Genomic DNA, 26,297 nt, shown 5'->3' with positions numbered 1-26,297 from the left:
TTGTGGAGGGAAGGCACAGCCCTATTCAGGCCCCAGGTGCAACTCCTCCCTCCCATCTACACGCAGATCTCCCTATTCACCACCAGGCAGACTCATCCTGGCTCCTGGAGCCAACCACACCAGCCAGCCCCTGTCACTCACCAGCCAGACAGGCAATTCACATCTCACAGCACACAGAAATGCCAACTTCTAAAAGTGGCACTTCTCCACTAGACACAATAAATCTGAGCACACCATCGCGCAGCATTTATCCTCACGAGTTCGCACATACCAAACTAGACCCTGCACTCCCCACATATCAGGAACTACCATGGACACACATATCCCCCATGCATTCTTATGGGAGGGCAGGCCACAGTGCTAAAGTGTGCAGAGGCCTAAAATCAATACCACCATGCCAAAGGCTAAAGGCAAAAAGTCTGGGGGTGAACCTACAAAAAAGGCCCAAGTCCAACACTCACCTACATGAAAGGAGACAGGGTGTGGCTCTCCATTCAGAACCTCAACGTGCACGGCCCAAAGAAACTGCTGCCCCGTTTTGTGGGACCTTATGTGATCGAGAAGGTGATTAACCAGCTGTCCATGAAGCTCTTGTTGCCTCCTCAGATGAAGATAGACCCTGTCTTCCATGTCACCCAGAGTGAAATGCGTCTTCCCCTCCTTCTCCAGTTCTTAGGGATGATCACATTGAGTACGAGGTCAGGGCTATACTTGGTTCCCGTCGTACCGGGGGAGGCTCTTTTACCTGTTTGACTGGAAGGGTTATGGTCCGGAGGAGAGGTCCTAGGAGCCCCTGTCTCATGTTCGCCACGCTTCCTGGTTGGTTTGCGCCTTCCATATTAGTCACCCGCTCAGTCCTTGCCCTGCCACCCCTGTGTGAGTCTGCTGTGACGGGTGGGGGTTCTGTTTTGGGAGGGTGTGCTGTCATGGTTCGTCTGTTAGCCCCGTTCTCCTGTCACCGGTATGCCTGTGTTGTGCAGGAACCATGACTCATGCTGAAGTGAGCCTCCTCACTTCCGGGGTTTCCTGGCTGTTAGCGGTCCAGCCTCCTTGCCGGAACCGCTAACCGGTCACTAGCGCTTCCGGGGGAATCTGCATAACAGCGGCTTTCCTCCGGATCAGCGCTTTGTATTGACGCCTGTACCTGACGCCTTCGCCTTTCAGAACGCCGAAAAGTAATTTCGGACCCACGTAGAAGCGCTGCTCTGCCCTCTTGTACCCACGTTTGCATTCTAGTATTTCCGCGCTGGAGCGCTTAAGTTGCTGGCTGCTCCTGGTTCAGCCTCATAGTGCAGGAGCGCTTGCCTCACCCTTGCTTTGCCCGTGTGCAGCTTCATAGCGCTGGAACACTTGCCTCACCCTTGCATGGCCCGTGTGTTGTCTCATTGCGCAGGAGCGCTTGCCTTGCTTTTGCCCTTGATACTGCTTTATAGTGCAAGTGCGCATGCTAGAGTGTTGTATATAGACTAGCATTGCCTCATATGAGCATTTGTAGTCGTACTTGTCCTTACCTTGCCATGCCACGCTGGAGCGCTGGTTGTGTTTTCCGTGACATTGCCACACCGCGCTGGAGCGCTTATTCTTGTGTTCTTTTCTTTGGTTGCACAGGAGGGCTTATGATGGTTTAAGATGTCCAGATATGAGGTAAACACTAAACTTCCGCATGAGTGTATGTTAGTGTCAGAAGAGGGTTGTCTGGGTTGAATGTAATGGTGTTCTCTTGTCTCCCTGTCCAGCTGCTGCCCACGGTTACTCCAAACTGAGGGACGTCCTCCACTGGTCTTCCTGACGCCAGCCTGTCATTTTTAGCTACCTTCCCCATTCCCATCTTCATCCTAGTTATAGGTTCCAGATTGGGATCTGGTGGGTGCGGGGGCGATAGCTCATGTCGTCTCTGCGAGATCTCTCCGCAAGAAGCAGGTAACTTGTGGGGTACCCAACACTCCTCCTCCTCATCGGTATCACTGTCATTGGATGTATTCTCGGGTTCCGGTAAACACTCAAATATTTTCCTTCCATGAGGACCCAAACTGTGTAAAATGATATGTTGTTTTCTTGTAGAACTTAATTTCTCACCTCCAATCGCTATTAAATATGATTCAAATATGTTTTCCCATTCCTTCCATGGAATTTTGGGTTCACCAAATTCATTCACGAAAGGTGCAGGTTGGGACATACTGGTAGCTGCCATCATAGTATAAAGGGTAAAAAGCAGGGAATAAATTACTCTCTAATAGAAAATAAAGCAATGGCAATGAGTAAAGTCAGAATTGTCACTGCATATAACCTTAAACGACAACCCTAAGAATGTAGGCCATAGAGAAGTAATAATAAACCTGAAGAAAGAGAAAAATATGGTGTGCATGTCAACGTGTGATATGATATGTTGTAAAAGAGCAGGCGAGACATGTTAAACACTGCATATGCTGGTGGGTGATGATAAAATGACACGTAGGATGCGAAGCAACAAGGTGTGCTTGTCACCGTGAAAATATAATGCACCAAAAACAAAATTAACAGTTAGGTGTGCGTGTCACCGTGAAATGACACACTGGAAATGAAGGCTGGCTAAGCACATTGAATTGTGATGAAGATGATAATAAGGTGTGTGTGTCACTGTGGAATGATAGGCTGGAGATGATGACAGGCGATCACATTAAATGCTGGAGGTGTAGGCAGGGGATGGTGAAATGACACCTACAGGGATGAAAATAGCAATAAGGTGTGCGTGTCACAGTGAAAATTAATGTTCCAAAAGATACACATTTAGGGGGTCAATTCCGATTCAGGAAAAAATGCTCCGAATAGCCGTACGGAGCGTTTTTCCCATACGAATCGTACCCTGCAACGTCCCCCGTACGTACGACGAAGTACGATTCGTACCAGGAGCTGGACTCCATACGAATCGTACAGAGACCGTACGAATCAAACCCCCGTACGAATCTCCCTCGGAACCCGCTGTACGCGACATCCATACGGTTCGCGGCTGGTTTCTACGACCCAGCAAGTATGATTTGTGTCGGGTACGCACCGTACAACGCTTTTTTTACGGGACCCGAAAATATACGGAGAAGCAGAGTTTGCCTCGAAACAGGTACGGAACGGCCCCCCCGGGTACGATGCGTACACCCCATGATCGCAGGGGTACGCACCGTACCCCTGCGATCATGGGGTGTACGCACCGTACCCCGCGACCATGAAGTGTACGCACCGTACCCCATGTTCGCTGGGTGTACGGTGCGTACACCCTGCGATCGCGGGGTACGGTGCGTACACCCCATGATCGCAGGGGTACACACCGTACCCCTGCGATCATGGGGTGTACGGACCGTACGGTGTGTATGTGATTGTGTGCTTTTCCGTACGAATTGGCCTTACCTGACGTGGAACGTACGAATCGCGTCCTCATACCCCGGTCCGGATCGTACTCGTCGGGTCGTACGGCATGTTTACAATTCGTACGGAGAGGGCTCCGGATACAAATCGTACGGACGTTTTTTTTACAGGATCGGAATCGACCCCTTAGTGTGTGTGTCACCATGAAATGACAAGCTGGAGGTGAACGCAGTCTAAGCACGTAAAATGCTGAAGAAGCTGATAATGAGGTGTGCGTGTCACCGTGAATTGATACGCTGGAAGGAATTGAGGATAAGCACGTAACAGCCTGAAGAAGCTGATCATGAGGTGTGCGTGCCACCATGGTTGACACGCTGGAAGTGAATGTAGGCGAAGACGTAAAGGTTTGAAGAAACTGATAATGGGGTGTGCGTGTCACCGTGAATAGACACACTGGTAGTGAATGAAGGCAAAACCATAAAATCTTGAAGAAGTTGATAATGAGGTGTGCGTGTCACCGTAAATTGAAACGCTGGAAAGGATGAATGGCGCACGATGCATGAAGCACTGAGACTAGAGGAGTGATCTCCACAGGATAGCCACACCCCAGGGGAGGCTTGGAGTACGCCCCTTCATATGGAATCGAGTAGGCGGAACCCCACCAACGGAAAGTCCTCAGCAAAATGGCCACACATCGAGGGAATCAGGGGTACGCCCAGAGTTCGAAGATCCAGCAGCAGTGAAACCCCGCCCAAGGAGTGAGGGGAAAGCCTTACAAAGCCACTGGTAATGATGAGGCGAGAAGGACGACTGCTGAGTTGACTGCCGGAGAAGGAAGGGAGAGGGCAGAACCTCTGCTGGCGAAGTAAGGAGAAAACAGTACCTTGTGGCGGGTTCAACGTAAAAGACGAAGGTAGGTGGAGTGGTATGCCAAAGGGGAGGAGCTGAGGTCTTCTGTTCACTTACACAGATCGTTGCCAGTGATGAAATTAAGACAAAAGTAAGTTTCCTCAAGAATGACTTTATTCATCGGTCTCCTCTCTCCACCAGGAATACAGCAACTGCCAGATCGCCAACATTCTAGAGCAGTCTCCCAGGAACAATAGGGAGATACCAATAAGCAAGCAAGGGAGGGGGAAGGGGAGGAAGCAGGAAATACCAGAAATAAACATATACATATAACCGAATTTTAGAATTGTTTTCTGATTGAAATGATATAAGAATCAGAAACAGAATTGCCGGCTTTACGATCATTTGCAAAGCTTCCTTAAAACCAATAACAAACTACTGGGGTGGGGAGGTATAGAGTTCTGAGTCAAAATTCAAATCCATTAGTGATTCTTAATTTTTTACGTGAAATAAAAAAAAACAATATTTGCAGAATAATGCTAGAACAATGGCACATTATTTAATCTATAGGACAAATTAGCTTTGTGGGCAGGTAATTTTAAAAGAGTTTTTTTTAAAATAACAAAGCGAGAGAGTAAGGGATTTTACACTTTATCAATGTGAGTTGAGAACTCCTGGTCCCCAGAATTAATTACAAAAACAATGAAGGAGTATCCACTCAAAAACAGAGAGAACGTGAAAATGCGTTCCTCTGGATAAGGGCTCATGTGCTCAATTCATCACCATGTGCCTCAGCCTGTTTTCGGATAATGCATATCCTTATAGAAGACCCCTCACTCACCAACCTAGTTGGTGACATGCTTCATCATCGGGGTCCCACCCCATAGGCCGAATGCCTATAGGGTGTGCTGCGACACCTGATTACAGTGGAGCTGGTTCGTTTTTCTTTTATATATACAGGGCGATCAAACAGGTGATTTAAAAAGGGCCAACACTACTCACTGCAAGTAATTTATTCTTGAGTGCTTGAACCCTTAATTAAAAACGTGTAGCACCTATGCCTAATTAGGTAGGCTTCGGTGGTATAATTAGTGTTTGATAAAAATAGCTAAGTGTGCTATGTGAGGTGTGATAAATGCTATAAGTTTAAAAAGGTCTACATGTTTCAACCATCATATTATTCATTGGTTTTCGTCAGGACCATGTTACTGAACTGGGTGGTCCACACACGCTAAGGTGCGTCCTGCCCTAGTCCAGGTTAGAGTGCACAAATTGTGGACTTGTGTAAAATAAGTGCTTATTCTTTTGTTCAAAGAAAAAACCTGTAAAAACAGGGAAACAAAAAACAAACAGGACGGGGTCACATACAGGGGTAGACAATACATATATGTCACATTTAACATACACAGCCATACCAAGTCAATAGTTGATGATAATCCTGAGTTTGGAACAGAGGGATTCATCTATTTGAGTTACATTGCTACAGTGCTATAGCAGGACTGTGGCTAGTCGCTACTCGAATAATGCCAAAGAAGTGGTGTCGACCTAGTTTTGGCATTTAGTGAATAGCTAGTGAAAAATAATCGGCGTGCTATGAGTGAGTGATCTCTACTTGTGATCACGAAGTGAACGGCTGCTGGAATATGTGGGCAGTCGTGACGTCGCTTTTGGTGAATTGCGACTGGTATTGTATTTTGCTTACGCTTCTTTGCGGTATTACCGCTTCATGGGCACCTGCACTTCCAAGACGGCAAGAGTCCGTCTCCTTTTTCAAGTAGAGATCACTCACTCATAGCACGCCGATTATTTTTCACTAGCTATTCACTAAATGCCAAAACTAGGTCGACACCACTTCTTTGGCATTATTCGAGTAGCGACTAGCCACAGTCCTGCTATAGCACTGTAGCAATGTAACTCAAATAGATGAATCCCTCTGTTCCAAACTCAGGATTATCATCAACTATTGACTTGGTATGGCTGTGTATGTTAAATGTGACATATATGTATTGTCTACCCCTGTATGTGACCCCGTCCTGTTTGTTTTTTGTTTCCCTGTTTTTACAGGTTTTTTCTTTGAACAAAAGAATAAGCACTTATTTTACACGAGTCCACAATTTGTGCACTCTAACCTGGACTAGGGCAGGACGCACCTTAGCGTGTGTGGACCACCCAGTTCAGTAACATGGTCCTGACGAAAACCAATGAATAATATGATGGTTGAAACATGTAGACCTTTTTAAACTTATAGCATTTATCACACCTCACATAGCACACTTAGCTATTTTTATCAAACACTAATTATACCACCGAAGCCTACCTAATTAGGCATAGGTGCTACACGTTTTTAATTAAGGGTTCAAGCACTCAAGAATAAATTACTTGCAGTGAGTAGTGTTGGCCCTTTTTAAATCACCTGTTTGATCGCCCTGTATATATAAAAGAAAAACGAACCAGCTCCACTGTAATCAGGTGTCGCAGCACACCCTATAGGCATTCGGCCTATGGGGTGGGACCCCGATGATGAAGCATGTCACCAACTAGGTTGGTGAGTGAGGGGTCTTCTATAAGGATATGCATTATCCGAAAACAGGCTGAGGCACATGGTGCTGAATTGAGCACATGAGCCCTTATCCAGAGGAACACATTTTCACGTTCTCTCTGTTTTTGAGTGGATACTCCTTCATTGTTTTTGTAATTTTAAAAGAGTGACAGGTCAATGTTATAGCTGTAAACTGAATGTTCTGGGCGACTGGTTACATTTATTTTATATGTGTCAAGGTGCTGGGAAAGCTTTGGATATGCAACCTGCGATACATGATGATCTTCCTAGAACGCGTGAAGGTACGGATGGTTTTTCAATGCCCCGGATAAGGCCTGAGAGTGGCTCAAAGGCTGGAGACCAGTGTTGATAGGATGGCGGGGAAAGACCACATATCACCACTGAGGTAAAACACGAGGAGCGGCGAGCAGATGACGCAGAGTGGCAATGGTCAAAGCTGAGTGACCAAGTGGGGAGCGACTCACAGCCTCCCTGAATGGACACTTGGACACTGATCCTGGGGGACAAGCTGCTGGCTGACACATGCTACATTTTAACAACAGATTGTATTGAATTTTCAGCATACCAGGAAGGCAAAGCCCATCAAGAAAGATACAAAGGAAAGACATATAGTAATATCTCTGGATGTATTATACAAACTCCAAAAAGCCTGCAAAATATCAGACCACGGAAAAAAACACCCCCCTAAAGTGCACCATACATACTTAAGGAACATTGCAAGTATACATCAAGGAAGTTCCCAGCCACAGTTCATATGCAGTAATACACTAAACAGGTAATGTGTTCACCACTAATTGTTCAATGGGATCACATGCAGCAGAATGCGACACAGCGGGCAAATCTATACCTCTGTAATCAGCCCACCAAGACCAGATCTTATGATGCTTCTGTGGACATCCACTCGCCTGAAACACTACTTCCTCTGCAGACATGCATCTATCCAGTGCCTTTTTCCAATTGGAGACGCTGGGTGAGGACGAGTCCTTCCAGTGTTAGAGTATATCACGTTTAGCTACGGGGAACCCTAGAAATAAAAGGTGTTTCTTATACTGGTTCCCCCTATATCCTCTGTGCTACGTAGGAGCTCCAGCCTGGAGTCGGCTGGGATATCCCATGCCAGGATGCGACCCAGGCAGGACAACACCCCGGACCAAAACGGCTGTAACGCCAGGCGCCCCCCCCCCCCCGGTATGTAAAAATTAACCATCATCTGCCTGGCAGCGAAGACAGATCAGAGATTGAATAGCTCCCATTTTCCAAAGCCTCCACATAGCTCTGAGCGGGAGCAGGTAAGTGTGCACTACCACGTGAAGGCTATGCCCTGACACTAGCATATAAAGGAGGTATGAGGTGCTGGGGATTGATGTTAGTGACTGCTGTTTTTTTGTTTGAAATCTGTTTCATTTTCCAGATGAAGGGTAAAACATAGGTCCAGATGTACACAGCGTTAAGCCCACAACCCATTTAGGGCCGGCCGCGTTTCATCAAAGTGTCTCCAATAATGTGAAAAGTCATTAGCAGACTATTTAGAACACAGCATGTCGCCTACAACCCTTGGTGGGCAGGCCACGTGTCATAGTACATATAGCGATATTAGCTTGTTGTGGGAAGGCTCAGGACCTTTTTTAAAAAAATCAATAACATTGAGAATACGGGCAAGGGGCCCATATAAATTCTATGTGTTGCCAGAGTTGCTCCTGGTCCTCCATGTGGGCGTCAACCGTCTTTTCCAGCACGTCCACTCGTTCGCCTAGATCCGCAACTTCCTTCCTGAGTTCCCGAACACAGGAATGCACCTCAGTGCGTAGAGAGCCAATAGAAATGGATTACATATCACTAACAGGAAGGAGTTTGGTGTGAGCATCCCTTCCAAACTGCACTTGGTACCCTGATGAAACAGTGGTTAGCAATTATATTTGCAGTTGCAAACTATTGATCAGTTACCGACTCCCAAGTTGTAGTGGCAACTGTTTCACAAAAGGGAAACGTGAATGCTGAAAAGACTTCCAGGGATAGTAGAGAGTTGCAACATCACAAAATAAAATGACAGAGTATAGAAACTTTTCAACAATCACCCTCAGTCACAGATCTGGGTTTAATCCATCATTTGTGCTCACCATGTCACCCCAGTTTGGACCCAGACATTTGCAAATCAGTCTTGACCCTGATCCCCATGGAAACAGTCCAACCTCTACTGCCAAGCCATGTTCTCCCTGGACCGGAAACAAGCATCCTGGCGCTGGTTTCAGGGTATCACTCCATATCAGCCAGACTAGTTTTAATCCAGTGATGCAGCGAACAATAGACCCACGTCTGGGCATACCTTTAGACACTTAGGGCGCATATATCTGGGTTTAACACATCGTTATTAAGCTCGCCACGTCCCTCCAGTTTGGATCCAGCCATATGCAAATCAGCCTTTACCCTGCTCCCTACAGGAACAGTTCAGCCCGAATAGTAGAAAGTTGCCTATGGACCACTGCTGACTATCAGTGAGACTTAAAAAAAAACAAAAAACATTTTTATATGTAGTCCCTTTTCCTATAAGGAAAACTGACTGCATGTAAAAAAAAAACTTTTCTTTATTCTAACACAAACACAGATATGGTGGTCTGCTGATCCTTGCAGCCTGCCATCCATGTGATTGTGGAAATCACCAGGTGTCCCAAAGTACAGCCTGTCTAATGAATGTTAAATATATAGGTCATTCTGCGACCGTCTGTGATTCAGTATTTTGTGAAACTACCCATTTGTGCTCAAGTTAGTTTCCAAAATTAAACTGCATTTTCAAAAAGTGAGTGCGCAATTTGCAACCGCATTTTGGAGATCTTGTAACATCAGACCCTTAATGAGGTACTTTCAAAAGAAAATCTTCCCCTTTGTGTCACTCGCTATTTTACCATTCACTAAAATAGGAAGTTCGGCAGTGAGCAAATTGTCACAGTATGATTCTCTAATCTGTTTTTACCACAAAGGTGCTGGACAGGTAGACGTGCAAGCCTCAACTCCTCAAAACAGTATCTCTAGCCAGAACTTTAGTTGCTAAAGGGATCTGCTTAGCAAAATCTATTGTATTTCAACAGCTTCTGTGTGCCTTCGTGACAATTAAGTCTCACGGCTCCATCACAGTCAGCTCTCCTTTTAATTGGTCTAGCTCCAGCAATTCAAAGCTTTTCTCCCAGAAATGGGTAACATTATAAATCTTCCTCAGTTAAAAGTACGCGAGAGAGGTAGAGTGGGAGACCTTTAAAGTAGATCAAAGACTGAAACTCAATGAAATATTTAATCTAATCAGCAAGTGAGCAGCGATATGCTGAGTTAACCACACCAAAGCACACTCATGCACAGATCAGCTGCACAGGAAACACTTGATGGTTTTCTCTGGAATTGGCACATTGCCTCTCTTTCTTTGTAAAGCAAGAGACGCACTGCCCAAACAGGTTTATTTCAATGGATGGAAATACAACCTAAACCAAATAACAGGGTTTAAAGTAAATCAAATAACAAAATGTACAACAGTGTGCAACCAGTGCAGGCAACCACCTTACATCAGTCTTTAGCTCTGTGTCCAATAACTGTGAACACTGATAGCGCTCTTTTTTTTTTTTTTAAACAGATGACAGGCTAAGTCCAATCCCTGCTCTCTTTGGATATTTGGTACTTCAAACTCTTCTGTGGTGGAGCCCTAAACTGTTGTCATATCGGGTTCCTCCAACAATAATGAAGTCCGAAATGTTTTGTCGCGACTCTGATTAGGGCTGTTAAACGCCATGAGACTACGAAGCCGCTGTTCTGCACACATGGCGGTGAGACGTGCTTCAGCGTCAGGGTCCCAACAGTCCTCCAAAGTTTCCTTCAAGCTGCAATATATCTACAAGATAAAGGATGAAAAAGTCTTAGCAATAGCATACAAATTTCCTGATGCAGTGGTTGGTGCAGACTTACAAAAGGCAGGCTAGTTTTGGTATACAAGAGCTTAATAAGAACTTGTGAAGGGAGAATCGCTTTTTCGGAGGCAAGAAAACGGTTATATTGCTGCTCTCCCACCTGTGAGAAGTCAGGAATTGAGCTAACTTCCTAGGAAATCATAACTGTGGATTCAACACCGGGGTGAAAGGAGGAGCTCTGTTGGTATTGAGGGGGTATGCAGCCCTTTGTGTATGGACAGGACACAGTATATTCAGGTTTAAGTGAGGCTGTGCCCAGCTCCTCCCTCCCACCCTGCCAGAGATGGCCCATTGAGACACACCTAAGCTACCATTATGTGGCTGTCTAGGAGGAATACACAAAGTCCAACTGCCAAATACACCCAGCCATGTAATCAGGGACAGGCTACAGGCACCACATGGCTAAAGCAAAAACATGCTATCTATAAGAGGCATTTCCAGAATAGCAATTTAAAATCCAAGTTCACCATAAGTATGGATTCAAATTGTGATCCAAGAGACACCAGACATGAAAGTTTTACATTTTCCCCATTCATAATTTCACTTATAAAATGTAATAAGGAAATCCCAATGTTATCTTATGAGAGAGATAGGCCTTACAATAGTGAAAATCAAACGAGAGAGGTTTTTAATACCAGGGCATGTAAAATTTGAAAGGCTATGTGCTGCCTGTTAAATACATTGTGCCCTGTCCTCTAGGTTGTGTAGGGCTTACCTTAGGGGTGACTTTAGATGTATAAAATGGTAAGGTTTAGGTCTGGCAAAAGGTTTATTTTGCCAAGTTGAAATGGCAGTGTAAACTGCACACACAGGCTCTGCAATAGCAGCCAGAGAAATGGTTAATGGGCTACTTAAGTCGGTGGCACAATCAGTGTTGCAGGCCCACTAATAGCATTTTATTTACAGGCCCTGGACACATATAGTGCACTGTACTACAGGTGTATAAGTAATTTAAATATGCCAATTGTAAATGAGATCATATTACTACGTTTAGGGGAGAGAGCACAAGAACCTTAGCACTGGTTAGCAATGGTAAAGAGTGCTGGTTCCTAAAACTAGCAAAAACGAGGTCAGAAAAGCAGATTTGGGGGGAAGGTTCTAAGGCTGTTAGGTCTAACAAATATCATATTCTACCACAAAGCTCACAAAGCTATGCGGGACATTGACTCTCCAGTGGGCACTGCTGGTATGCTACTGACAATATTGCTGAACTCCACTTGCTTGGCTTTTATGTTCAGCTCCTTGAGTCTAAGCTCATGGGCCATCGTCCTCTCTTCCATGGCCAGCCTCTTCTCTTTTAAGGCTCTCTCAGCCTTCTCCTTCTCCAGATTGAGCTTCCTCTCCCTTTTCCCATCCCCCACCTCTACTGAGGTCAGGCCCCTGGCAGACACACTGCTCCCTGCTCCATTTAAGTCATCCTGGTAACCTGCTGGGGTTAAGGTAACCTCTTCCTGCAGCTCAGAACCCTGGTCTAGGTCCTCTCTATCCTTAACCTCTGTCAGTGCTCCCTCCTCCTCAATGTCATCACCATCATCCTCTACTGACGTGGACTGCCACCTCTGCACCTTAACCTAAAGTTAACCCTGCACAGCGTGCCATAAAAAGCAGTTAGACTTAATTTAGAGGCAATGTGTAAAGTATTTATGCAGCACACAAACGGTAATAAAGTGAAAACACAACACAAGAAACATCTCACACCAATTTAGAAAAATAGAGTACATTTTATTAAATTATTTGACACCAAAACGACAAAAATCCAATCAGTAGAACCGGACTTGTGAATTTTTAACTTGTTTAGTAAAAAATAGCACCTAAAAGATCAAAGCGCCAACTGTGGACATTTAGTTGCACAAGAGCGAGTCAAAGTCAAAAGATATGTTCGACCGCGATGGAGCCTGGTTCCGATACAAGACGTGGATTGGGCCTGGTCAGCGCTTACCCTCGGACTTAAAAAAAAATTCTGATAAAAAGTGTGAGAATGTAAAGTTCAGCGGGGCAAGCCTGCAGGAGATTGTCTGAGGAAGATGCATGGTCATTGGATGGACTTGGGTCAAAGTCGCAGTGAAGATTTCTACGTTCAGACTTTGTCTTAGAAATGGAAGTCGAAAATCTCCAGCGGGACGAGGCAAAGGACTGTAGCAGAAGACCGTTCCACTACGCCGGATACCCCTTTCGCGAAAGACCACTGAAAAGGATTTGCTGCTGCGGAGAAGAATGTAGAGGGAGAAACTGCACCGTCAATCTGACTAGCAATGCACCTCGAGCAGATGGCTGAAAATGTTGATCCTGGTCGCCTCCTCGTTCTCAGAAAGATTTTTGGGCTAAAGTCCTCAATCTTAGGATTTGCCATCTGGGAACCTTTAGCACCACAACCAAGGGTCATGAATTGGTGGGACACCTCTTAGGGTTTCAGGACTCACTCAAGCTGGGTCCACTTCGGGGTTCAAAATTGTGGGAGCCTTTTTGTGTCCCTGTGGCTCTGAAGAGGAGGTCAGCAAACGAGCCCTTCGAGTCACTCTGGTAGTTCTAGGTTCAGGTGATGATACAAGACTGAACAGCAGGGCTGGCTCTGAGGGTTCAAGACAGACTCCAGGTGGCAAAGCAGCCCTTCCAGGTACAGCAAACCAGTATTGCACAGGGCATAGCGGGTCACAGCAGCAGGCAGTCCTCTAGGAGCCCTTCCGCAGGTCAAGGAGTAAACCAAAGAGTGGGTCTGAAGGTCCTATATTTATACCCTGGTGCCCTTCTTTTGGAAGGTGGGAGAAGTTTCTAGAAAGGTTCTTTGAAGTGCATGGAATTTCCTGACTCACCTGCCCTGGCTCCAAGCCGGCTGCACTGACAATGTGGGCTTGTTAGGTCATTTGTGTGAAGGTAGAGCACACCCTATTAAGTTTCAAGTGGGGCTCTGCTCAGCTCCGCCCCCCCCATCCTGCTAGCAGATGGTCCATTGAGGCCCACCTAATCCCTCTATTTTGTGACTATCTGGGAGGAATTTACAAACTATATCAGCTACACACAGTCATGTGACCCAAGACAGGCTGAATGCACAAGAGAGTTATGGGCAGGAAAATGCCAACTTTCTAAAAGTGGCATTTTCAAAATAATAATGAAAAATTCCACTTTAGCAATACAGATGATTTATCATTACAATTCCATAAATGCCAAACATGATATAGCTATTTGCTCCTATTTGGAAATTACATCTTATTAGATGTAATAAGGAATCACCAATGTTATCCTATGGGTTGGATAGGCCTCAGAGAAGTGAAAAACGAATGTAGGGTTTTTTTTACTACCAGAACGCATAAAACTTGCCCTAAGGTCTACCTAGGGCCTACCATATGAGTGACATATGTAATAAAAGGGGAGTTTAAGGCATGGCAAGGGGGTTTAAATGTCAAATTGACATGGCAGTTTAAAATTGCATTCAGGTTGCAGTGGGAGGCCTGGGATATAGTGCTGCAGGCCCACCGATAGCATTTAATTCACAGGCCTGGGTATATGGTGTACCACTCCACAAGGGAGTACTAATCAACAATATTTAGGGGAGTGAGCACAAGCACTTTAGCGCTTGTTAGCAGAGGTAAAGTGCACAGAGTGCTAAGGCCAACAACAATGAATTTCAGCATCAACAAATGGAGGTGAGTAGGCAAAAAGCTTGGGGGAACAACTCCCTAAGGAGTACAGGTCTAACACATATTAACTCCTGCTTCCCAGAATTCTCAAAAACAGAGAGCAGTTTTACAGGGAATTTAGGACTTGTTACATAAACAGGCCAGCACTTCGACGCCTCATCAGGGGTAGTAAGCACTATTTAAATGCAATTACAATACAATACAATACAATATTTCCTGTACCTCAAGAGGAATGAGGAAAGGGATAGTATTCTATATTCTTGGTGGTGAAAAAGCCTTTGAGAAAATGCAGACCGATCCTGGATCTCACTAAGCTGAACACTCATTTCCGGAGCAGATGGTTTTCCTCAAATGATCCTTCCTTTAATATGCTGTGAGGACTTAAGTGCTTCTTTCGATCTGCTAGACACATATCTACACATTCCTATCCACGAACAATTGCGGGGATTTTTACGCATCTGTGTTTGGAGGAGGCATTTTCAGTTTAGAGTTTTCCCAGTTGTTCTAACCTTAGCCACAAGATTTCTCACAAAGGTGTAGGCTCCGCTGATAGGAAAGTTGCATAACCAGGTTGTCAATTTATTTCCTTACAATGAAGATCTATTAATTGGAGCATCTTCATTTTCAAAGGCTCAGCAAGATGTTCAGACTGTATGCAGTTTTCTCTCATATAAGGGATTCCTTTTATGAATGTCAAAATATCCAACCTCTTGCTTTCCCAGACACTGCATATATAGAGGAGATATTTTCAAACAGAAGTGGCTAAGGTATTCCTTTACAATCCAAGAAATGTGAAGTTAAAACAATGCCTGCCTAGAGAATAATTCAGCAAAAGCAAATTCAAGGGGAAAAGGCTTATTGTATAGCTATTACCCGTTGATCACGTCTTAACCTGTATCTACCGATCTAGCATCTGATAAGACATTGGAGGGCTAGGTCTCAGGACTACGACAAGTACATTCCAGTAACACAGAGATTTAAACACAACCTGAACTGGTGGTTGAATCGAATGACTTTGGACAGGGGTGTTTCATTAATAGTACAAAATCCAAAGATTATTACGATGGATACCATCCTCAAGGGCTGGTAGGCACTAATTGAGAATCTTTCTGTCCAGGACCTCTGGTCCCAAATGTAAGGTCAAAATTGCTTGAACTGGAGGGAACTGGAAACCATTTTCAATGTCCTCCAGGTTTTTCTTACATTTATTCAGAAGCATCCAGTAAAGATAAGAACAGACAACCATGTGTCCCGGCTTTTGGCAAACCATCAGGGTGGGACAAATGTTTGGGCCCTTGCTCTGATGACAAAAAGATGAGGAAATGGGTAGAGTCCATTCTCCTTTCTATGGAGACAATTCATTTTCAGAGTAGGGAAAATGTGCCTGTGGATTAATTGAGCAGGAATTTTCTGTCTTTAAGGTCGAGTCTCACTCCTTTGATACCCCACCAGATCATTTAGAGGTTTGGTCCTCCCTAGACAGATATGTTTGCAACAGACCAGAATGCATGCCTTCCCATATTCTGCTCCCTTGTCTCGTCAAAGAAAGCCTTGGCTCTGGATACACTTTCTGTACTTTTGACAAAGGTGCTGACGTGTGCCTTTCCTCCAATCCCCTTCCTTTCTATAGTGCAGAGGAAGATCATAAAGGGGAAGGCTCAAGTCCAATTGACAGCCCCTTCCTGGCCTCAAAGACCTGCTTTCTAGTAATTTTCAGGTTGGTAGTGGCCGACCCTTGAACTCTTTTCCAGAGTTGTCCCTATTGAAATTCAAGCTTAGGGTCTGGATGTTAAAAGCAGGAGATTGATTGATCTAGGTTGTTCAGAGGAGGCAGCCTGTTCAAATCTAGAAGCCCTTCCAACCTAAACAATTATTCTAGAAATTAGGAGAATTGTGAGCATTGGTGTGGCCCAAAGGGGTTAATTTCAGCCTCTTGTCCAACTACATTAATTTTAGACTGTCTTATAGATAGGCGTTTAGTGGGGTTTTCTATTTTCACTATTTCTAGTAAATGGGCTGGTATCAGTGTGGGTTAATTAAGACGAGGTGTTTGATACCAAACACCTTGCTGTACAGTGAAGCCATCATGTAGCTGGGGAACTCGTAATGATGAGTGTCCAGCCCATACTCGTTATGGGTTCCCTGTGCACATGCAATATCTAAGGGTCAACTTAGATATCATCAAGACACATCTGTCATGGTTGTGCCCAGTCCAGTACGGCAGCAGGCGAAGAGGCGGGGGCGGTGTCCTCGGCGGCATAAAATGGGACGCTGTCGACGCGCGGGCGCTTCGCGTTTTAGTTGTTTCCTATGGACTTGCTTGTCCGGGTCAACCCCTCCTTCTTCCGGGTCGCTGTTTCCGGTGCAGGCGATCCTCGTCCTCGAAACCCTTTGCGTCTGTTGCAGTCGCGTCCTTTGAAGCCGGCTCGCTTGTAGTGCTGTTGTGATTCATGTGCTCCTGCTTTCGGCCATCCTGATGGAGGCGTGGGGAATCTTTCCTGACTTATTCATATTCCTTCTGGCTCCTACAACTGAATTTGCATATTCTGGGCGGTAACGCGCTAGCGCTGGTTGCATTGGCGCCTCAGGGGATGTTCTGGTTGTTGAATCTGCATGGCACAATTGTGGATAGCACGAGTGGGCATCTGCATTTTCCTTATGTTTTCTCACCATTATGAATGATTTGCATAATTGTTTTGGAAACTTGGCACAGAGTTATGGAAACTTGGCACACTATTATTGAAGGTTAAATACTTCACGCATTCATAGGTCAACTGTATTGACTCCTTGACTAGGAGCATAGCTGTATTTTGTAGGGCACTTGCTAGCAGGGTATCGGTCTCCTGTCTCCCTCAACATTGCTTTACTGATTAGGTGGCTACAAATTTTGGTTTTCGCCTTTTCTTATGAGTTGTGTTGTTAACAACTCATTACACATATTTTCCTTATTTTTGCTGCCTTATAAGCTGATTCCTCATATGTTTGGGGTAAGCTGTTCAAGTACACCACTTCATAATTGTATAACACTGGATTAATGAGTGTATTTATTAACTGTAATTTCTGTCTACGTTTAGGAAGCTTCACTTTTAGTTACGCCCTTTATTTTCAAGTGGACACAAGTGGAAGAGGGGAGACTATCAGGTAGAATATAGTATAGAACATTTGTTATATTTATTGTTGCACTTAAGTATAGTCAATTATTGATTCAGCCTTCTGTTTACAGGAATTCCTTTGGATCCCAGTGGCGCTACGGTGGTGTGGGACGTGTGCTGAGCCTGCCTCTGTCTTCTTCGTCTTCCCCTTGCCTCCCCTCTTTCCCCTATTCACTGGTTCTGCTTTGACTTTGTTGGGCGGATTGGTGGTAGAGGGAAGTTGGGATCTACTTGTCTATCTCCTGCCTCTCGTCCCTGCGGAGACCTTAGGTGAGCCTGACAACATCTACTCTCGTAAATGTGCCCGTACATGGATACAGTGCCCATTACCCTAGTGCTGTAAGGCCTGCTGGAGGGGTGCCTTGTGAATGCCACATGTTGTGCTGGCAGTCATGGCACACAGGGGTGTGTGCCATGTTGACTCTTTGGTTTTCTCTGCACCATGACACACAACCTGCAATGGCAGTTTGCATGAGTTTAGTGAGGGGTCACCTATGGTGGCAAATCCGTGCGGCAGCCCTTAGGGAGCCTCTTTAGTTCCAAGGCCCTAGGTACGAGGGGTACCACTTACTAGGGACCTCCCGGGATCCTAAAGGGGTGACAATTGTGCAACAATCATACAGTTTAGGGAAAGCACACTGATACTGGGGACCTGGTTAGCAGAAACCCAGTATGCTCTCAGTCAAGGTTGCACCAGATACCAGGCAAAAAGTGGGGGGTAACCAGGTCAAAAGGGGCACTTTCCTACAAGAGTCACATATGTATTAGAAGCTCTGTAGAACATGTAGAAGGTACATTTGAATTTATGAATACCTGAATAAAACAAGATTGCAGCATCAATAGTGAGTTGGGAAACCAGGCAGAAGAAATATCTCCCATTATACATTTTGTGAAAGGAGATATAATAGTCATGACAAAAACCATAGAGAAACGGCCATCAGAATACATGCAGTACAAAAATATGGCCATCGCAAAGGCTGTGTGAACTTCTGTGTGCCTACTGTGCTGATCAGTTAATGTTTCTATGGAGATGCACTGTTATTTTGCTTGCCCTTCCTTTTATGTGCCACAAAATGCCTTTCAAACATTTATTGTACAATAGATTGCCTGTCCTTAATTTACTGCCTCTACAAGCTGAAAAGCTGTAAAATGCGGTATAAATTTTAGGTGTTGCTTATTTATGTGTGACTCATGAGTTACTAGTTGACTGAACACCTATTACTCACAGTGCCATACAATCCTTCTCCTTTTTCTCATTCTCCCTTCTCTCTTTTCAATCCACCATGGTCCATTAACATATCTCCCTCCCCAAACTCACTCTCATTCAGACTTCTCTAATCTTACTCTCACCTTTCATGCTTAGTCAATATTTGTTCACATTCTTTCACCCACTCACACTCTCTCACTTAATCATTTGTTGGAAACTAACACATCCCCTCTATCGCCTACTTTCTCAATCACCTTGTCTCACATGCTTTTATCTCAGATATTCTCTTAACTCCATCAGTATTTATTTATTGTTCACTAACTTTTCAACTGTGTGCACTAGCTCACTTAATCATTTTCACTTACTTTTGCTCCGTCTAGTGCACTTACTCATACTCACCATGTCACTTAATCACTTTCACAATAGTCACTCTCTATATCTTACAATACCTCCAGATATCAGAAATGTTCATATTCGTGAAGAAGGAACTGACCCTGTAAAAATGCATGTTAATGCGATATTACAGTAATTATAAGTATATGATATACAGGAAGTACGTTTTACTGTTTCCACTGCTTTAATGTCACCTTTCAGAACCTGTTTCCCAACCTACTTACAAAATTTGCAATATAGCGGTCCCATAGCAGTGTAAACTGGTAACATTAAAAGGCAACGCACATGGGGGGCTTGGGGGGGGGAGTAGCCGACCGCAGGAAGGTCCCCGCCCGGAAGTTTGGGAGGGGCGGGGGGAGGCAGGCTTCAAGCCGGCCATTTTCTTTTGGGCTCCTTATTTTTGTAGCCCAATTGGAGCCCAACAATAAATCGGTTGGGCTCCTGCTCCCAGCAACCATTTTAGGTTTGGTGACCTTATGGCTGGGAGCTTAGGCATAGTTTAGTTTTTGGATAGTTCGTTTTTGTGAGGTTTTTAGAAAGGTAGTGCCCAAGCATCGGCGTTCTACACCGGGGCCGCACTCGTACCAAGAATGCGACCCGACTCGTACATGCCGGATTGGGAGCGGGGTGGGCCCTAGTGCAGCGGGCGGGCCATTGCAAGAGGAGGGGGAAGGTATTGTGAGCCGCCCTGATATAGCGGAGATTCCGCTGAAGGCGGCCCAGCACTCGGAACAAGGGGGAAGGGCGAGCCCATCGCCCTCACTGACTGAGAAGCATGGTGGAGGGCGGGGGAGCAGGAGACAAGCTTCATCCCTGGCGCCTGCACGGCCTGCGGCGGGGATGGGAGACGGCAGCCTGAATATGGGCCTGTGTGGAGACAACCTGGAGTTGGGGGAGGGGCGAAGCAGATGGGAGGTGAGCGGGGAGTCGAGGGAAGCCTCTTTTGGAATGAAGAGCGTGGAGGAGCAGGGCGGCTGGTCAAAGGGCAGGGAGAGCCCTAATTTGATCGCGCCTGGATGCGTGGAGGGTAAGAGGGCCCCTTTCTCAGGACATGGGCAATGAGAGAGAGCCCATTCCGTGTGGGGATAGGGAGTTAGGCGCTGAGGGAAACTTTGGTAGCCCTTTACTTTTTTTGCCTCCTCCATCAATTAAGGAGGGGGGCAGGGTCCGTAGGGGGAAGTTCCAGAGGGAATGGGGAATGGGTACAAGTGGGAGGGGGGGAGAGTTGTCACAGGGGGTTTGCTGGTATGGGAGCAGAGGATGGTAGGGGGAGCCTGTCCTTTAGCTGGGGTGCGTCTAGGGCTCAAAATGTGGGGGCTGTGGGACCTGACTCATGGGGATGGGGCTGGGGGCAACGTTCTGGGTCCGTTTTCGGAGGTGCAAGGAGAGTTGGATCCGGCTGGGGGTGGCCTGGCTTGGGAGGGGTTGGACATTTTTCCCTCTTGGTTGGAGGGGGTGCGGGGTCACGATATTGTTGAGCGGCTGGATCTGCAGTCGCCTTTGGGAGGTGTGGCGGAGGTAGGTGGACTGGCAGGGCCTCGGGAGGGTGTTGTGGGGGGTACTCGGGGTTTTGGGAAGCAGAGGAGCTTGGGGAAGGGGGGCAAGGATTGGGGTTCAGTGTCTGCTGTGGTGGATGCTATGTTGAAGGGGAGCGGGGAGGAGTACGGGGGGATTCCCCCCTTGGTAAGTGCTGGTAGGGCAGAGCAGATAGGGCAGGATGTGAGGAGGTTGGCGGGGACATTGGCCCCGGGCTGGCGGGGGACGGGCGCAGCGCTCAGTAGCAAGGGATCCAGCACATCAGTCCAAAATTTTTATTTTCAGAGTACAGAGCGTCGCAACGCAGTAGACTCGGTAGGGTGGGGAGCGGCCCACTTGCGCCGAGGTGAAGGGAGGGTGGAGCCTCGACCGGCGCATTCCGTACCAGCGGGGGATCCTGTCACGGCCAGCGCACGAAGGTCCAGTACGACCTCGCTGGCCCCAACGACAAGCAGGTCAAGATGGTCTGACATGGCCGCGACGACGAATTTTCAGAGGGATCAACGCATGGGGCAGTATCAGCGCGTACACAGTCTGCTCCCCCGCAAGGAGTGCATGCTCGACCCGGTGTGGCCAGTGTAGGGCATGCTGGCTCTAGCAGAGCCCATGGTGTGGATTTTGTTCATAATGCTCTCCAGGTGGAGGAGCCTATTGTGCTGGATTATGATGAGGATAACCCGAGGAAGGGAAATTGTTGGAGATGGAGGAGGGGGGCCTTCTCATGTGTCTTTTGGTTTTTTGCAGGCACCGGTGGTGGCACAGCACCAAAGGGCATCAGCGTCCGAATCCAAGAAAGAGTACGGCCCCTCGGTGAGGGCTCCTCGGAAAGTGGATCCCGCAGGGGCAGTGGGAAGACAGGCGGTGTCAGTACGGGCACCTCCTTAGAGTCAGCTGAGACTAGTAGAACACAGGCCAAACCTAAAATGGTGTTTGTGGGGACAGGGGAAGAAGGGGGTGGGGGAGTAATGTAAGGGGGACTGCACAGAGGTAAATATGTTAAGGATACGGGGGTAGGAACGGGACTCGAGGGGGGGGTAGCACGGGGCGCTAAGTTAGAGAGCGGGACAAATACAGAGGCAGCGGGGGAAGGAGCCTTTGGAGTGTAAAGAGTTCAAGATTAAGAAATTGCCATACTTGGGAGTGACTAAGCCTTTGGGGGCTCACTTAATATTGGCAACCAAGGAGCGTATTTGGAAAGGGGAATATGCTGAATTATTGAAGCTTCTACACAGGGAGGTAAGGTCCAAGGAGGGTTCGAAAGAAGAGGAATATGAGTTGGCCAAAAGGCCTAAAGTGCCAGTGACAATAGAGAATTGGACAGTGGCATTTTTAATTTACTGACACTGATTTAGTGTTCACTGTGAAAAGTTTCCTGAGCGTTGCGTAGCCCTGTTCAAGTACATGGACGTAATTAGAATGGCACAGATCACGGGGGGTGGATATGCTTGGGCTCAACATGATGAGGAGTTTCGGGCATGTATGGCCTGGGACCCAGAGGAAAATGGGGGGAACTAGACACAGATTTGTGGCAGCACACGATGGGGTCTGCGGCAGGGGGTAAGACTGTGTTTACAGCTAGCAGTTTGCTGTTGGTGTACCGGCCCTTTCAGGGGAAGCCCACCTGGGGAGGGGTGGGAAGCGCAGCCACAACACAAACAGGGACAGGAGCATGCTGGGACTTTAATAAAGGACTATGCACAAGGGAATACTGCAAGTTTAGGCATGAATGTTCAAAGTGTGGAAAATGCCATCCCCTTGTTAACTGTTGGGGCGTCAAACAACAGGGGGACAGCAATGGCAGCAGTCAGGTGCCAGAACCTCTAGACCTTCCCAGCAATTCCAGGGCAGTCGGTCGGGCAAGGGACCTCAGCGTACGGGGCCCAAAGGCTCTTACGCCAGCTAAGCTAGCAAAGCTGGTGGAAGGCCTACAGGGGTACGGGGATCTGGGGGCGGAACAGGTGCTTATGGAGGGTTTCCAGTGGGCTTTCATTTTTGTTACCGGGGGCCACGACACAGACGATGGGCAGAGAACCTGAAATCAGCGTCGGAACACAAGTTAGTAGTGCAGGAAAAATTGAACAAGGAGGTGCGTGAAGGGAGAATGGCGTGCCCCTTCGATGATTGGCCCACGGAGAACCTGATTATTTCACTGATCTGGGTGGTGCCTAAAAAAGAGGAAGGTCAATACATATTGATTCAGCACCTTTCATGGCCAGAGGGGTCTTCCATTAATGATTTTATAGATGAGGAGCCGGCCTCAGTTTCATTTTCCTCAGTTGACGTGGCCATGTCACTTGTGACCGCGGGCGCAACTGCAGAGATGGCAAAATGTGACATAAAGTTGGCATTTCGGTTGCTTCCAGTCCATCAAGATGATTGGGATCTTCTGGGTATCCATTTTGGAGGTAAATGGTACGTGGACAAAGCTTTTCCAATGGGTTGTTCTATGTCGTGTGCTTTATTTGAATGTTTTAGCACTTTCTTGCAGTGGTATTTCATGCAGCATACAGGTCACAATTTGGTGACACACTACTTGGATGATTTCTTCTTTATCGGTTCACTGGGCTCCACGGAGTGTCAGACAGCTCTGGCACCTTCCATGAGCTCATGGATGAACCGGGAGTGCCCTTGGCACCCAAGAAGACAATGGGTCCTTGTACGGTTATGTCTTTCTTATGGATTGAAATTGATTCTGTGGCAATGCGGACTCGCTTGCCAGCTGACAAGAAAGCAAAAATGTTGGAACTGTTGGAGGGAATGCTGCCTTGACAGGTGGCTCTGACGCTGTGGGGTGAAGAGTTGGCACATAGGAAAAGTCATGTTCCGAGTAGATAACATGGCAGTGGTGTAGATCATCAACAGGCAGTCGGCAAGAGATGAGCAAGTTCTAAAGTTGCTGTGGGTTTTTGTGCCTGGTTGCCTCAGACATGACATTGCTTTCAGGGCACTCCATATACCAGGTGTGGACAATGACATAGCCGATGCTTTGTCTCATTCACAGTGGGGGAGATTTTGTGGGCTGGCCAAGGAGGTGGACAGGACACTGACCCAAATGCCGGAGCATCTTTGGTATGTAGGCAACGTAGGGTGCTACAACTGGTGGTAGGCTCTCTGTCAGCATCTACATGGGCGGCATATAATCTGGCCTGGAGGGAATTTTTGGCATCTGGCGCCTGTAAGCGTTAGGAGGTCTGGCGGCGAGCAGAAGATGTAATTCAGTTTATCTTGGTCCTTGTGGAGAGGGGCCTTTCTAGAGTTACCATCGCTGGGAAGTTGGCGGGCATTGCATTCATGAGAAAACTGCTGTGGATTATACTCCGTCAGCAGGGGAAGTGGGGAGGAGGATGTTGGAAGGTTGGGCTAGGGAGAGAGGGGGGGAGAGAGTGGCGCAAGCCCCCTTTCTTGGCAGATGCCTGCGCAAATACTGGAGGCATTACCAGCAGCTTGTAGGGACGTTTTTGAGATCTGCTTGTTCTCAACCCTTATGGTATGGATGTTTTTTTGGGCTTTTAGAGTTTCTGAGCTTCTAGGCAACAAGGCAAAAATGGGTGTGCTGTGGAAAGATGTGTCCATCGTGGATGAAGGGATACATATTTGGCTGGCCAGTTCCAAAACAGACCAGAGGGGAGTGGGCAAAGGGGTTTGGTTGGACGTGGCTGTACCTGCCGCGACGTGCCCACTTCATTGGGCTCGCCGTTGGCATGCGTTATCAGGAGATTCTGGGGCAGAGGCGGTTTTCCGTCATGCCAACGGGAAGAGGGCAACTGATTAACAGCTGCGTATGGTGCTGGTGAAGGCTTTGTACAGCATTGGGATGGATGGGGATGGATATGGGACGCATTCTTTCAGGATTGGTGCAGCAACCGAGGCACATAACAGGGGCTGGACAAGGGGGGACATAATGAGGCTGGGGCGCTGGTCTTCAGACTGTTACAAACGCTATGTAAGAAGGAATGCGGAGGGGTCGCTTGCGTCATCCTCCTCTGTTTGAAGTTTCACTCTATTTTTCTCGTTGCATGTTCTGTGGCTGTGCCCAAATCGAAGAAATTGACCATATGGATTGTGGGGCATTCTTTTATCAAATGGTCACAGGTTCAGGCATGCTGGTGTTACTTTGGTGCAATGTTAGGTTTTAATGACCGTCTTTTCAAAATTGTCTGGAAGGGTAAGAGAGGGATGCTGTGGAAAGAATGGATACCGTGCCTTAATAAATGGATGGTTCAGGGTCAGTGCCCAGACGTTTTGTTGATTCACCTGGGTGAGAATGATTTGTGCAGTGTGAAGGGCGTGGTATTAATGGGCTGGGTGCCACGTTTTGTGGACAGAGTTGGTTCCGCGCAGAGTTTGGAGTGGTGCTTTGAATCCGAGGGCTGTTGATAGGGCACAGAGGAAAGTGAACTCTGAAATGTCTAGGTTTTGTCAGCATCTTGGTTTTGGAAGAGTGACGCATAAGGAGCTACGCTTTGAGGCAGTGGAATGTTTCAGAGATGATGGAGTACATCTATCAAGGCTTGGCATGGACCTCTATTTACTAGAGATCAGGGAGATGTTGTCCAGATGTCTGAAAGTCCAGGCGCATTCCTTTCAGTTGGACAGCAGCTTTTTTAGTTGAGGACAGAAGGGGGGGGGGGGTAGTTTCCCCCCCCCCCCCCCCTTTTTTTCTGGGTGGCGGGGGTTATTGGAAGTTTGCCAGAGTTGGCAGAGTTTTTTGGGATATTGTTCGATTTGGGTTATCGATAGGGAAAGGGTAGGCAGGTTAATTTCTAGTTCTGTTACACATGTTCGGTGATTGACAGTTGAAAAGAAGCAGGCAGGGTAAATTGTTTAACGGATGGGTTCAATTTAGGGGGTTATAGTTTGATGTATTGCTTTGTATTGTTTGTAATGTTGTAATGTTCGGGTGGGGCGGGTTCAAGGAATTTTTAGGGGCGGGCGGGGTCAAGGGTCAGGTATATGGTTGTTTAGTGAGTTACGTGCACCTGCTTCAATAAAAGTGGCCTTTTACACACAGTCCTGAGTTTGCGGTATGCTCCCTCACCCCCACCCCTCCCTCCCAAGGGAAAGTGCTGAGAACCTCTGTCAAAACTGGATGATTCTCTATAGATGCTAATAGTGAAATGAGGCAGTGTATTTTTTTCTGACAGTAATCACATTTGTGTTCACCTTCAAATGTCATATGGTATCCAGACTGTGAAGGAATCAACATTCATTTAAAAGAACACGGGGAGAAATGGGTTGTAAATTAGACTGAAGGAGCTTAGGTCTGCAGAAGGATTCAAGAGTCACAAAAAGCATTGTGAAATGCTCGTAGCCAAAACAAGACTAAAAGCATGAGCTGTGGGAAAAGCAGCACATAAAATGCTTAGTTTTCTTAAGCCATGAAAGTGACCAATTATTAAATACTATTCATACATGCAACACAGTGATGTTGTCAAACTCACATTTAGCAACATATCCACATTTATATAAATCAATATTCCATTACTAAAATTAGCTAAAACCAAGATTCAGACTATGAAATATGATTACATTCATTTTAAAAGTATACAGTGCATGTTAAAACACCTTATAATCACTTAGCAGCAGTGATTATAATCAATTATCAGCAATAATGGCATAAAGGCCAAGTATTTTGCAACTTCGCAAACATACAAAGGAAGTGGGTCCGTGTGAAGTATTCTT

At 46.5% G+C, this 26,297-nt stretch overlaps 1 protein-coding gene across 6 annotated transcripts in view; it reads right to left on the bottom strand.

Annotated features, from left to right (window-relative positions):
- Nucleotides 1-26,297, bottom strand: part of AMHR2 (anti-Mullerian hormone receptor type 2) — a 1,194,741-nt gene that overhangs the window by 164,093 nt on the left and 1,004,351 nt on the right. For 5 of the 6 annotated variants that reach the window (XM_078687663.1, XM_078687707.1, XM_078687671.1 and 2 more), the window contains one exon: nt 10,118-10,616. The exons of the other annotated variant lie outside the window; for it this stretch is intronic. In XM_078687663.1, coding sequence (XP_078543789.1) covers nt 10,431-10,616 — 186 coding nt within the window. In that variant the 3' untranslated portion in view covers nt 10,118-10,430. Of the gene's footprint in view, nt 1-10,117; nt 10,617-26,297 lie in introns of those variants that run through there. 6 annotated transcript variants of the gene reach the window in all.

This window comes from Lissotriton helveticus, chromosome 1_1 (genome assembly GCF_964261635.1).
Source record: "Lissotriton helveticus chromosome 1_1, aLisHel1.1, whole genome shotgun sequence".
NCBI classification, from domain to species: domain Eukaryota; kingdom Metazoa; phylum Chordata; class Amphibia; order Caudata; family Salamandridae; genus Lissotriton; species Lissotriton helveticus.
Note: the sequence above shows the minus strand (reverse complement) of the source record. Positions and strands in the feature narration are given on the sequence as shown.